This window comes from Ambystoma mexicanum, chromosome 6p, assembly GCF_040938575.1.
Source record: "Ambystoma mexicanum isolate Mex_15411 chromosome 6p, UKY_AmexF1_1, whole genome shotgun sequence".
Classification (NCBI taxonomy): Eukaryota; Metazoa; Chordata; class Amphibia; order Caudata; family Ambystomatidae; genus Ambystoma; species Ambystoma mexicanum.
Genome location: NC_090935.1, coordinates 155,403,267 through 155,417,524, shown reverse-complemented (window position 1 = coordinate 155,417,524; position 14,258 = coordinate 155,403,267). Strand labels below are relative to the sequence as shown.

The 14,258-nt window shown below is 48.3% G+C and overlaps 1 protein-coding gene across 11 annotated transcripts in view; it reads right to left on the bottom strand.

The window, feature by feature from the left end:
* The window catches only part of UBAP2 (ubiquitin associated protein 2), a 1,758,279-nt gene that overhangs the window by 1,018,637 nt on the left and 725,384 nt on the right, over positions 1 to 14,258 (bottom strand). For all 11 annotated transcript variants that reach the window (XM_069626852.1, XM_069626853.1, XM_069626850.1 and 8 more), the window contains one exon: positions 7,710 to 7,978. In XM_069626852.1, the coding sequence (XP_069482953.1) occupies positions 7,710 to 7,978 (269 nt within the window). The remainder of the gene's footprint in view (positions 1 to 7,709; positions 7,979 to 14,258) is intronic.

Here is a 14,258-nt window from a genome sequence, read left to right as displayed (position 1 = left end):
ACAAGCACCACGATGCCTCTTGGCTGTAGGTGCGCTATACAGATGCAAATGACAATGCATTACTTACCGTAAAAGCATTTGATGGTTGTATCTGCTTAGATTCACATGCTGTGCATAGTCCGACATCCAGTGGTCACTGCAGAGTATTGCATTTTGTTTTTCGTAGTCGAAAAGGGGACGTGCGGTGTACCCACAATCCCTCACGCGTCGAGGTCCCTCTGTTTGTATTTTTTCTGCCCTGAGGGAGCCTTCTAGGCGTGAGTGAGTACAGAAAAGAGATATAAAAAGATGTCTATGTTCCTTCCATCCGAGCGGGGAGGAAGGGGGGCGCATGTGAATCTAAGCAGATACAACCATCAGAAATGCTTTTACGGTAAGTAATGCATTGTCTTCTGATGTTTGTTAATCTGCTTAGAATCACATGCTGTGCATAGACTAGCGAGCAGTACCCGGAGTTGGAGGTGGGTTGTGAGAAGGAACAGTAGAGAAAAGATGTCTTAATACTGCCTGTCCCACCTGGGAATCAGATCTAGAGTGGGCATCTAGACAGTAGTGTTTTGTAAAGGTGTGTACAGAACTCCAGGTTGCCGCTTTGCAAATGGACTCGAGGGGAACATTTGCAATGAATGCTATGGATGCCCCAGTGCCTCGAGTAGAGTGTGCTCTTGGCTTGAAGGGTAGTTCTCCCTTAGCAAGAATGTAACAGTGATGCATTGAACAATCCATCTAGATATAGTGGACTTTGAGACTGCATCTCCTTCTCTTCCTGCTGCCACTGAGACAAAGAACTGATTAGTCTTTCTCAGTGGTCTAGTTCTTTCCATATAAAACATGACAGCTCTGCGCACATAAAGTGTATGCAGGCTTTTCTCTCCCAAATTTGAAGGGTTTTGAAAGAACGTTGGTAGTTCTATTGACTGGTTGACATGGAATTTCGAGATGAATTTCGGTGCAAACCTTGTGTGTGTGTGTGTAGAACCACCTTATCTTTGTGAACCGTTACAAAGGGGTCTAGAACAGAAAGAGCCTGTAGTTCACTTACTCTCCTAATGGAGGTGATGGCTATTAGGAAGGCGGTCTTAAGAGTGAGGTCTTTAAGAGTTGCCTTGTGCATGGGTTCAAAGGGTGAGCCCATGAGCCTGGTAAGTACCACATTTAGGTCCCAGCCAGGAGCTGGGTTTGCTATCGGAGGGTGTATTCTCTTTACCCCCTCCATAAAGGCTTTAATAACTGGGACTTTCCACCATGACACTAAGTTGGGAAGTGTTGTATGCAGAAAATGCTGCTAGGTGGACTTTAATAGAATTGAATACTAGACCCGAGTCCAGTAAATGGGTCAGGTACAGAACAATTTGTCTGGGAGAGCAGTCAACAGGGTTGATGTTTCTTCCTCTACACCAGATGACAAATCTTTTCCATTTGCTAGAATAACAGTGACGAGTGTAAGGCTTTCTAGCCTCCCTGAGGATGTCCATGCATCTCTGCGGGAGTTGTAAATGTCCAAATTCTATGATCACAGGAGCCAGGCTGCTAAGTTCATGGTCTGAGGGCATGGATGCAGTGTCCTGCCCTTGTCCTGTGACAGCATGTTGTACGGGCAGGGAAGTTTCACTGGAGGCGATAGAGACATCTCCATCAGGTGAGCGAACCATGGCTGCCGGGCCCACATAGGGGCCACTAGTATCATGGTAACTTGTTCCTGGTGCATCTTGTGCACAATCTTGTTGAGAAGGGGAGTCGGGGGGGGAAAAGCGTAAACAAATTTCCCTGACCATGGAATCGATAGACCATTCCCCTTGGACTGGTTCAGGGGGTACCTGGAGGCGTAATCTAGGCATTGTGAGTTCTCCAGGGTTGCGAACAGGACTATTTCAGGGAATCCCCATTGTGTGAAAATGTCAAAGACGATGTCTTCGTGTAAACGCCATTCGTACTCTGAGGGCAGAGGGAAGTCTCTGCTTAGTTCGTCTGCTAGCAGATTGAGTTCCCCTGGTACATGTTGAGACAGTAGGAACATGTGTTTTAGATCCCACTTCCAGATGTTTTGGGACAGCTTGGATAGTCCTGGAGAGTGAGTGCCCCCTTGTTTGTTGAAGTAGTACATGGCTGTGGTGCTGTCCGTGAGGACCATCACTGTCTTCCCTTGTAGGTGTGCCTGGAAGGCTTTTAGTGCCTTGAACACAGCAAGTAGCTCCAGTAAGTTTATGTGCTTGGAAGCTACGCTCGGAGTCCAAACTCCGTGAGCAGTCTGATGGGATAGGTGAGCCCCCCCATCCTATGAGGGATGCGTCTGTGGTTAGAGTGGCTTCCACTGCGGGGGAGGCAAATGGTTTCCCTATTACCAGGTTTTCCTTCGACCACCACCGTAGCGAGAGAACCAAGGCCTGCGAGACCACCACTAGATCGTCCCATTGTCCGCTGGCCTGACACCACTGGCTGTTGAGCCACTCTTGCATTGGGCGCAGGCGCGCGTGGGGTACCAAATAAATACATGACGCCATCATTCCTAGCAAGCGCATTGCTGCGTACCGTCACCTCTCGACCTGCCACATATTGAGGGATATGAAACAGCATGTTTTGGACCCTCTCGTTGGAGGGGAAGACGAGGCCGTCCTTTGTTCGAATTAGAGCCCCTAGGAATTGTTTGACTTGGCTGGGGTCTAGGCTGGACGTCTTCTCGTTGATGGAGAAGCCCAGTTGGAACAAATGGTCTACAGTATTTTGGGTATTTGAGAATCATGTTTCGTAAGAATCCCCTGTTATGAGCCAATCGTCAAGGTAAGGGTATACTGGGATGGACAACCTGCGCAGGTGGGCCGCTGCCACTGCCAGTACCTTCGTGAATACTCTCGGTGCTGATGCTATCCCGAAGGGTAGCACTCTGAACTGGTAGTGTTTGCCCTCTATCATGAACCTGAGGTATTTTCTGTGCGCTGGCAACATTAAAATATGAAAGTATGCATCTTTCATGTCCAGTGTTGTCATGTAATCTCCTTGTGATAGCAGGGGGATCACTTCCTGTAAGGTCACCATACGAAACTTTTGAGGTTTGACAAATTTGTTCGCTGGGCGCAGATCTAATACAGGGCGCATAGTTAAGTCCTTTTTGGGTACAAGGAAGTACACTGAATAAATAACTTCCGTTACCTGACAGAGGCACAACCTCTATAGATCTTTTCCAGTAGCTGGTCCACTTCTTGTAGAAGGATGGCGAGGTGTTCTGGTGTCATGCGTTGTCCCCTTGGGGGTCTGTACGTTGGGGAACTGTTGAATTCTGTACAGTAGCCGCGGGCTATGGTTGATAGTACCCAGCGGTCTTAAGTTATTCGCTCCCATGCTGGAAGAAAGGATGTTAACCGGCCCCCGACCGGCGATGCATGGGAGGGGACCCGAATCTTCGAGTCATTTGGTGTTGGTGGCTTGGGAACCTCTAGGGGTGGAACCCCAACCTCTCCCTTTGCCACGGCGTTGTCCTCTCTGGTTGTATTGGCCACTGGTGCCTTGGTTAGAGGACCAGTTGTTTGCAGAGCATTGCTGCTGCTGATTTTGCTGCTGGCGTTGGCCTCGAAAAAAGCGCCTACTGCCATAGCCATGTTTGTTAGGAGGCCTTGAAATCTGGTCTAGGGTTTTGATGGTGTCAAACTCTTTCTTTGCCGTTTCTAGTGCCTCATCAACCGCCTTTCCAAAGAGGTTGGCATCTTCTATAGACTTGTTGATTAGAGATGCTTGTGTTTCAGGTTTAAACCCCGAATTACGCAGCCAGACATGGCGTTTGAGGAGTATTCCTTGGACTAGGGAACGGCGAGCCGTTTCTGCAGTATCCAGAGTTTTTCACGATGCTTTGGTTGACTGGGGTCCCTTCAGTAATCGTGGCCAGAAGGCGTGTACGTAGGGGTTCTGGTATCTCCTCTGCGTCCTTACGTAGCTTGCTCCATTGTGCATCTGCGTAACTTGCTAGCAAGGAATTTTTGTTTGCAATCCTTGCGGAAAAAGCAGCGGAGGCTGTGATCCTCTTCCCCAGGGCATACCATTTTTTACCCTCCTTATCTGGTGGCGCTTTGCTGGTAGACAGCGGGACCCCTGCTCTTTTCCTTGTATTTGTCACCAATAGGGAGTCTGGTACAGAGTGGCCCCTAACGTACAACGGGTCTGAAGGCGAGGGACTGATTAGTTTTTCGATCCTCGGGTTGACCCCTCTGACCAACGCAGGTGTAGATAGTGAAGGGATAATTTGTCTCCTTACTGAGGCGAGGAGGGGAATGGTTTGGCTGACCGGGGGTTTCTCCACGATTACCTTCTCCACAAAGTCAATGTCAGGAGAAATCTCCCCAGTGTCTATTTCGAAATGCGCTGCTGCCTTGCGTAGTAGTGCAATAAATGTAGGTTGATCGTCTATAGGTAACGTGTTCCTGTTACGCGAGGCCAGGTGCATCAGGGTCCGAAAACGCTGATGGGGACTGCCAGGGCTGTGAAGCACCTTCCTCTGGGTCTTCTCCGAAGCCCCCCCACATATATCTTGATTTTCTTCAAAACCGAGAGCGCGAGAAAAAGGTCTCACTCCAGGATAAAAATTAAGAAGTCCTAAAGTCCATCAAGAGCTGAGGATCTCTAAGGTTGAAGGGAATTAGCACAGAAATGAGAATTTTTCCCCAATACCCCCCAACTCCCCATGCTCCTCGACTGGGGCAATCTGCTGACGAATTTCTGGCATTTGGAGTTTGCCACCAACGCAAACAGATCGATCTGGGATCTTGAGGCAGATGCAGTCCACCTGATCCTGCCAAAATTCACACTGCTGAGGGAGTCTGCAATGGTGTTCTCAACTCCCGCTAGGTGAAAGGGGAGGAGGAACATCTCTTGGTCGACGGCCCAGTGCCACAAGTCCTGCGCCTCTCTGGAGAGCGCTGGGGATCAGGTGCACCCCTACTTTCTGATGTAGAACATCATGGAGGAGTCTGCCAAGATCCTCACCACTTTGCCCTTCAAGGACGTAAGGAAAGACTTTAGGGACAAGAACACTGCCCGCAGTTCCAGCATATTGATAGAGATACTTCTACAGCAGCCACAGGCCTCTGGCATCCAGACGTCTGGTGTGGGCTCCCCAGCCCTCCAGAGAAGTGTCTGTGGTGACAGTCTCCTGGTATGGGGGGTTTTGAAAGCCTCCTTATCGCCAGACAAATCCTTGTCAAGAGGGATCCAGTCTGAAGCTTCCAGACACTTTTAACCAGCGAGCGTCCAGGAACTCCTCAAGAGGTCGAATCCGTAGCCTGCAAAGCCGGTTAAGGTTGATGTACAACATGTCGAGCAGCAACTTGATGGTCCGCACTGTGGAGGTCTTCAGTGACAACAGCCATTGCACCTTCCTCAGTATGGCCGCTACCCTCTTCCCCGAGGGCAGCGCCAGGCAAGAGGCTTTTGAACCTGGCTCCCAGGAACAGTGCTACTTCCCTTAATTTGGCCAGGATGAGCCAGTCATTGAGATATGGGCACACGTGTAATCCCTCATAGATGTGACACCACTGGCGCCAGGCACTTCGTAAACACCCGGGCACCGACTTCAGGCCGAAGGGGTGGGCCTTGAATTGGTAGCGTCTTCCCTGCACTACCAAGCGCAGTAACACCCGATGCTTCCTGTGAATGGGTAGGTGGAAATATGCGCCCTCCAGATCCAGCGAAGTCAAGAAGTCTCCTTCCTCCAGTTGGCCGAGCATGTGCTGCAACGTTACCATCCTGAATTTATGGGACTTTAGGTATTTGTTGAGACGCCGGACGCCAGCCCAAGGTCTTCTTGACTAAGAAGTATCTGGAGTAGACTCCAGAGCCCCGGAGTAATCTTGGAACTAGCTCTATCACCCCTTTTCTTAGCATGGCCCGTACCTCCTGCAGGAGCTGAGGGATGTGTGGTTCCTGCCGTGTCACTGAAGGGATCCGATGACACTTTTGCTGAAACTCCAGGGTATGTCCGTGGGCAAGAGTGTCCAACACCCATCTGTCGGTGGAGATCTGACTCGCTGATGAACCCCACCAGCTGGCCTCCCACCACGGTGCATGGATGGGGACCAGACATCCTGGATGGTTTTGTCCTGCTTCAGCGCCTGCGTTCGGCCTTGGGTGCAACGACGGCGCCGGCCACCTCCACCGAAAGCCTTGGAATGGCCTCTGTAGGCCTCCTGGGCCGTGGACCGGGAGGGTGGATGATACGACGAGGAACCTCCACAGTACCCCTTTGTCGATCTGCCCGACCTTCCGCCAGAGGCACAAAAGGAAGAGCAGTGCTGTGGAGTGCCCAGGGCAAAAGCAGTCTCCGTATCAGTCTTGTTTGCCTGTAAAGACGCGTCGACAGTCTTCCCAAAGAGGCTGTCCCTGTCGAAGGGCATGTCCAGTGTTGAGGAGAATTCTCATTTCTGTGCCAATTCACTTCAACCTTCGAGAACCCAAGCTCTTTTGCTGTGATTCAGACTTTTTAATTTGAACCCTGGACTGAGCGAGACGTTTTTCTCACTCTCTCATGTGGCACAGGCGTGGAGGTTGATGCAGCGTTGGATGGAGCTTCCTCAGTTATAGGTTTATACTGTTCCTAGTATCTGTTTCACTAGATCAGAAAATATATTGTCCAGGAGCTATTACTATGTGATTTCTTGATTAGCATTACAGTACAACTGGTAGGGTCTACAAACCTGGTATTACTGAAAGTAATCTAAAAGTAACTATTGGTTTGGACTTCCCTGGAACTCCTGTTAAGTGTTACAAATAAGGTTATATGCTTTGCTCGGTATATTATGCGATAGTACTTATTCCCCACCCCCCAGATCTATCTGGGCATACTTGTATTCAAATAAACCATTTATTTTTACAATAGTGTTTCAGTGTTTCTTTGGACCACTTGTATTACAATTTCATTTGTGCTGATTCTACAACCCACTCTCCTAAGAAAAGCCTTGCTGCTCTGTCTACGCTATCATGAACTCAGGTGGTACAGTCTTATACTAAGAGGGGAGTCTTGTACTGCATCAGTTGAATGGTTTTACTAAGCCCTTAGTGGACTCATCTGCATCGTTTTATTCTTCGAGGAAGAATGATTCGGAGAGGTGGTGCTTCTGGTCTTTGCAAACGAGGGACTATTCTTTAAAAACAGTTGCCTACTTTCTAGTTGAAAAATGGAAATAGTTTTACCACCCACCCCCAAAGCACCTTCGGGACCATTAACTGACATCACCAGTAATACTGCAGGATGTTTTTCCTCTCTAAGAATGTACAGACAAATCCTGTGGGGGGCAGAGACTAACATCTGATGCCTGTGGTTGCCACAGGCTATAAAATACAAGGGCTCAGTTGGATTCAACATGGAGCGAAAAGCTAAAAGTAATCACTCTAACAAAGCTGTGTTCCTAAAGTTAGCAGAGTGCAAGGAAAAAAGGGAAATAAAGTCACAGGGTGCACCACCTTAGTATATACTTGCCCCGGACATAACCAGCACCAAACTCAGTTATTGAGCGGCGCTGTGTACTTCGATGGTGGAAACCTTTTCGAAAAGCAGTTGAACTGAGAGAATATCCAAACAGGAATCAGAGGGAGGAAAGATTACAAACAGTTTATTAACATAACTCACTCAGCTATGTGTTGTGTAAATAAATAGACCATAGTTTAGAACTTGAAATGTTCAATTATTACTACATTTGTAGAACCATCACACTTGTTAAAGTATCTACCTTTGAAGCTGGGGGAATCCTCCTCTTCTGCGGTTTCATTTGTTTTTGTGTTTGCTGGACAGACATCACCTGGTTCTCCAGAGACATGCTGGGAAGTTGCAGTATTTTGCTCATTGCTGTAGAGCCGTCTACTGGTGATGGCTCTCTGAGCTTTAACTGAGAGGAGAAGGACTCTAATCCAGGGGGAGGAACAGGAACTTGTGACTGGTGCTGCTGTCGTTGAGTAAGCTGGCTCAAAACACGAGACGGTTCAGGTTGGGATTTAAAGTCTGCAATATTTATAAGAAAGAAAATTATATGGGATTTCAACTACCAAATGATATAATCTTAAAATATGGATCACAATACAAATACCAATAATAAGCACTACCTACTAGCAAATACACAATTTACTCAGAAATTACCCACCATTCTACGATGTAAAAGTTGCATACTGTATTGAAGAAAGTACAGGGACCATAATACCCTTTCCAACGTACTTGCAGGAAATCCATCCTTCAGGGACAGTATAACAGCCTTTTGCACAACACAAACGAATACCTTTAGCTAAAGCAGGGCACACAGAAAAGCATGGCCCTGCACCAAACACTAGCTGGTATAGATAAATTACTTCCTTCTCTACAATGATGTGATGGGTTAGGACTTGCTACCAGCGATTGCTCATCTTAGATAAATCTTCCACAACTATCTTCAGGAAATTGTCATTGTTGGGGGGCGATGCCACCAGCTGTCAAGCCAGGAGATGAATATTTGAAGCATGCAGCACCCCATTACATCAGTTCCACCTTTTTCACTAGCACTAAGCAACTGAGAGAATTCAGAACTGAAGGCGTGGTACAAAGTAAAGCCCAATGGGAAAGTTCAGTGCATGAGGAATCTTGATTAAAGACTAATATATCAGAAATAACATTACCATGGGTAAAGTCATTTTTCTAAGGGATTCCTACCTTCCACAGATTTGTCTTGCAAAGACTCCCAAAGCAGTAGAGAACTTATAGGATGGATGGGGCTACAAACCACCATGTACCTTAGGGAACACTAGAGCACTGCTTGACCCCAATTCCTGTCTTGAACAGGTAACAAATCCAGGCAGTCCTGCTTGGCAAAAATGTGCAACAGAAGCCAATGTTGCCACCAGGCATGTCCCAAAGAAGGACACCCCCTCTTTGCAATAAAGAGGGAACCACGAGAATAGGCCCCAAAGCCAAATACATTTTCCCCATTCATATAATACCATTATGTCCACCTGGATATGTTCTGCTTAGTGTTAGCCCTACCCGCAGGGATCCCACCAGCATTACCAATGTTAGGCAAGATCGTATGCAGTACCCTTAGGGTGCACAGTGTTAGGGAGAATGCTCATAAAATGTGCCAATTCCCTTCACCTTAGCAACTTTGCTGGATTTTGAGGACACTTTTTTTCTGGAGAGAATGTGAGCCTTTTTCTTCCCCACTCATGTATTTTGATGTGTGTTTTACTCTTGTGTTCTTTGATTATGGAGTTTTAGATAACTCCAGAGGCATCTTTACATATGTGTCACACAGCACCCTCAGAGCAGAGACACAGGGAAGCTGGTTAGGCTACCCCAAGGTTTAAATACCTTCTCTGGGATAAACTACTGTTTCCCAGAGATTGTAAATTTAAATTGACTTTACTAGTCCTTTTAAATTCCTAGACCCAGCACACAGTATCTTACAAATGAGTGCTGGAGGGGTTACCTCGTATCACCTACGTCTAGAAACTCATGTAGCAGTCAAATGCTATCCTTTCCTCTTGAAATGGCTGGGGGCAGTGATATTACAACAAACTACCATGATTTTTCCCGACCGCAAACAGATGTAGCTAAACATCACGAGAGCCATGTTTTTCAAGATGGCACCTAAGCCCTCTTTGTTTAAACAGGTTCCGGTCTTTTTACGCCATTTCTTTTTGGAAAGGTCCTTCTAGAGTTTGTCTCTGTGCGTCAAACCAGGTTTGGTCCCTTTGTTTCGGTGCCATTAGCGAGCTTCAGGACTGAAGACCGCCTCTGGCACCTGAGTGTCTCGGGTGGGCAGGAAGTAAGGAGGTGCCCGAAACTCCCTGTGCTTAGTCTCCTAGGAGACCCAAATGCGCTCTGGTGTGAATGGCTGGCTGACTGGAGGACAAGGACAGCCACCCTGCTGGCTGAGTGGTGGCTAGGCTGGAATGAATGGGAGAAAACTGTTTAAAAAGAGTCTCTTGGACTGAAAGGCAGAGTCGACCACTGGAACAAAAAGAAACAAAGATGAGCTGGAAGAGGAAGGCTGCAGCAACTACTGGACCGTTGGTTTGCCTGGTGGAGCCCTGCTGCAAGTCCAAATCGCCAAATTCACCTCGACAGAGAAGCCCTTAAAGGGCGACTTCTTCCTTTGAGTTGGTATGACCAATCAACTCATAAGCCACCTGGATACCATTCTCAGAGCTGGCTAGGATTAACCAGGGGGAAGGACACCAGCTTGTGTGCTTGAAAAACAGCAACCAGAAATTGGCCAATTTGCCAGCTTTTGAGACCCGTCCCCGTGCAGGAGTCCCCCAATCTCCTGCCTCTTGTCCCCACGACTGAGGCTCGGGAACAGTGAGATCTGCAGGAACAGAAGTCTTCTGCTGCATCTTATTCTTCAATATAAGGTACTGTGAAAACCGGACCGAGAGAACTTACCTCTCACCGCAAATGTTCGTGGAACTTTGGCAAGTTGCAGGCCTACTCAGCTTGTGACCGGACATACAGACCTTTCTTCCATGAACTACTTCCAAGAACCGTGGCAAAGACTTTTCCGTTTTAAATACCAGAGCCATTTTTGCTAATGCAAGACACTAGCCCATTGACTTTGGCCTACCTATTGCATTGCATCAACTCCTCTGGTGAACTCAAACTATTTGCACTCTTTTAGAGTAACTGTAATATTAGTTTTATTAACTTATGCCTTTTTGCTCCTACTACAATGCTATTTTGCTTGTACTTCAAGGGAGCTCAAATGCTTAGTAATTAGTATTGTAGTATACTTTGTGATATTGGCTGCCTCCTTTAGTGAATGCTTTATAAATGATTAATAAATTAAAAAGTGTTTTACCAAGAAATCTTGACTACAAGTGTGTATCTGAATACTTGTCATTGTAGACCTCTGTCTAACACCCTTGCAAGCTCACATTCCCTCTTGAGATAATTTTGGCTGCTCAGCTCGTTACCAAAAACTGTGTGGTACAGACTTCTACCAAAGGTTGGTTTGGCTTATACCTGTAGTCATAGTTGTGTGTAGTGGTCCCAAACTGTACTGCATACAAACTCTGCCTACCAATACAACAACCATGACCTCCTGGCAGTAGTAACCCAACCTTTGCTACAAGTCTCTACTACACATGTTGCTAGTGTGGACAAGTAGCCAGGTTTATCACAAGAGGGGTCAATGTGAGCTGTAGGGGATTTGCACACAGGTTCACAGTGGCAAGTATCCAAGCAAACACTTACACACAGGGTTTCTTGATAAAACAATTATTAATTTACCAGTCAGTTAATGTAAGCCTTCTTCAGAAGTGAGCACTGTAAAACGCCACACAAATACACACTGAAATTACACAATCTTAGTTCAGAATCAGTTAAGAGCAAGTAAAAAGGAAAAGATTATTAGAGCAAACAAGTTACAACAAAGATTTCAGAAGCAGGCAAATAATTCAGATCCCGTAATAAGAGTCATTCAGGTAAAACAGGCAAAGCCAAAGGGCAAGAGTCTAGATAGGCTGAAGCACTTCTTTAAAGTCAAGTAAAAAAGTCTTTGCACAATGTTTCAGAAGTCTGAAGAAAAAGATGAATCAATGTAGCGCCACAAGGGGGCATGGCCAGCAAGCACACGATGGAGACGTGATTCCTCGGTGCTCCTGTGGCTGCCTATGATATCCTGCAATATTGTGTAAATTAGAAATTGCAATACGCACAAGAACTACATTTCTGGGCAGCGGAACCCTGTGGCAACGTTTGACAGCTGCTGGGACTGAATGAGTTATGCTGAACACAAGATATTAACATCGGAAGGTGAACACGAACAGCGCCCGGCTCCTGCCAAGATGGCTGCCACCAACGAGACGCGGTGAAACCCAGCAGTGACTAAGGCGGGCTACTCGCAGCGTTCGCCTGTCAGGGCGGGCTGTTGATCCGGAGCCGCCATGACTTGGATGTGTGCGATTGCTGGGACCGGCACCTGGGCCCGGGTGTGGGGACTGCTAGGAATGCGTCGGGTGGAGAGATCAGTGGTCCCCCACAACCCTGCAGCGCCGGACAGTGGTGCCAGGGGGATGGGGGGAAGGCCGCCTCCGACACTGCTAAAGGGAGTGGGTGACCTGGGACAGACCACGGGGTGCTGCCGCTGCGTGAGCGGTGAGTGGGATCCTCTGCTCCGGGCCGGTGAGGGCAGGGGCAACGCATGTACTCTGGGGACAGCTGGGAGTGCAGTGGGACACTGATTGCTGTACTGGCTACTGCTGCCTGCCCCCAGCACTCCGGGTGAAATGCAGGCATGCCGAACATCCACAATAACGTGGAAGCACTGCAACGGCCCTCCTGCTGTGATCCGGGGAACATTAAAGAGGAAATTTAACACCGCCACAACGCAGATGGACATTTGGCAACCCCCAAGAAGGTACACTTACATATTGGTCCACGTTGAGCACCTGAACAAACCAATCCCCCCGATGGTGCAGTAACAATAGCAGAGACATTACGAAATGCCTAAAGAACGCTGCTAGCGAGGAGGAAGAAACGACCTGCACACATAGATAAGGCTCCATACAACAGCGCTGGAGCACGTGCAATGTCCTGAGGACCAGTACCCAATGAAGTACCAGCAGTACTCTGCAAGGCAAATTAGTTAATTGTCTGGAAGGTGCCGCACTTTGATACCACTGCACCTAAGCCACATACCTGCCACTGGAGTGCAGACACTGAACTACTTCCATAGCGGCGGGAACAGTAACGGCCCCGTAGAGGAAAGCACAGATGCCCACGGCAGCCCCCTGGCATACTTGTGCATTAATCTCTGGGAAGCATCCGAAACTTCGAGCCCTGGTGCTCTGAGGGAGAGCGTGTCACCACATTCCTGCGGACAACTGCTACGATTTGCCTGCTGACGTGAAACTACAAGGGGAGGTGGACACTGGGCTTCCCTGGATAGCTGGGGTGCCACAACAATTCGACCAATGGTTGCACGCTTCTACCACCCGAACAACCCCGGCACAAAACGGGAGGAGTCTGTTGATGCCACACTATCTACTTACACAACCGATACCAACTAAGCCTTAACACAACCAGGACTGGTGAGCAGATCTGGCTCCCCTCGATATGTGGACACAGCCCTGTGCCCGACTCGCAGATTCACTCCGTTAAGCGGCTGGAACGGATGACCATATAAGACTGGCTTTACTGTAGTATCCCTCATTAACAGGCAGTTACGAGGATCAGGACTCTAACCGAGCCTAGGTGAACAGAACTCTTCTGAACCACTTAAACACTACAACCGCTCAAACTCCAACGGGGAAGTTACACACCATAAGTGCCATACTCGTAGCCGACTGACAAGCCTCAGATTGCCAAACACCTCCTGACAGCTCGTTTCCTCACGACTAAGGCGGGGAAAGGATCCTCACTGCCTGGAGATTGCTGGACCACCCTCGAGGAGCAAGGGACGAAAGGACCAGACACCACACGCCGCATGGGCCGAGACCAGGGAGCCCCGACCCCCCCTGCCACCCACAGTGAGAACGAACAAGTTACTTACCTGTAACTGTTGTTCCCCAGCATGGGTCTGGCATGGATTCACATGCTCATGAATATTCCCCGTCGTCAGGCTGAGAATCCTCGGTAAAGTAAATAATCAGTATCAGTTTAGTTTCTGATCTGTCTTTCTTAGTAGTAACCAATCACTGATCTCTGGGACATACTGCTCCCAGCCAATGACTGCCCTCTCCCCAAGCCCCGCCTCTGGCAGCCATCCTCAGATTTGGTAACACGCCAAGTGACAGTATCACCAAGTGAAGAGCCGCAAAGGGGTAGGTGGGAGGGTGGTTCGCATGTGAATCCATGCCAGACCGATGCTGGAGAACAACAGTTACAGGTAAGTAACTTGTTCCTTCTCCAGCATGGGGTCTGGCATGGATTCACATGCTCATGAATAAATGAATACATAGCAGTATACACATGCAACCACGGGAGGTGGCAACAGGCTCAACATTAAGCAATACAACAACTCAACATTAAGCATCTCTTACATCCTCACCAGGCTCACCTTAAGCGAACAGGTTGAGCAGCACTGCTTGGCCGACCCTGGACCCCCCCCCCCCCCCCCCGGAGTCCCGATCGACGCAGTAGAATCTTGTGAAGGTGTGCGTCGACCTCCATGTAGCAGCCCATGACAGTGCATGATGCAGCCGGAGAGCCATCTGGAAATGGAAGTCTTCGAGAGAGCCTTCCCTTGATTCACACCAAAGTTCCTGAACAGTTGTGACGTCTTCCGAAAACTCTTCGAACGGTCCACGTAGAACTT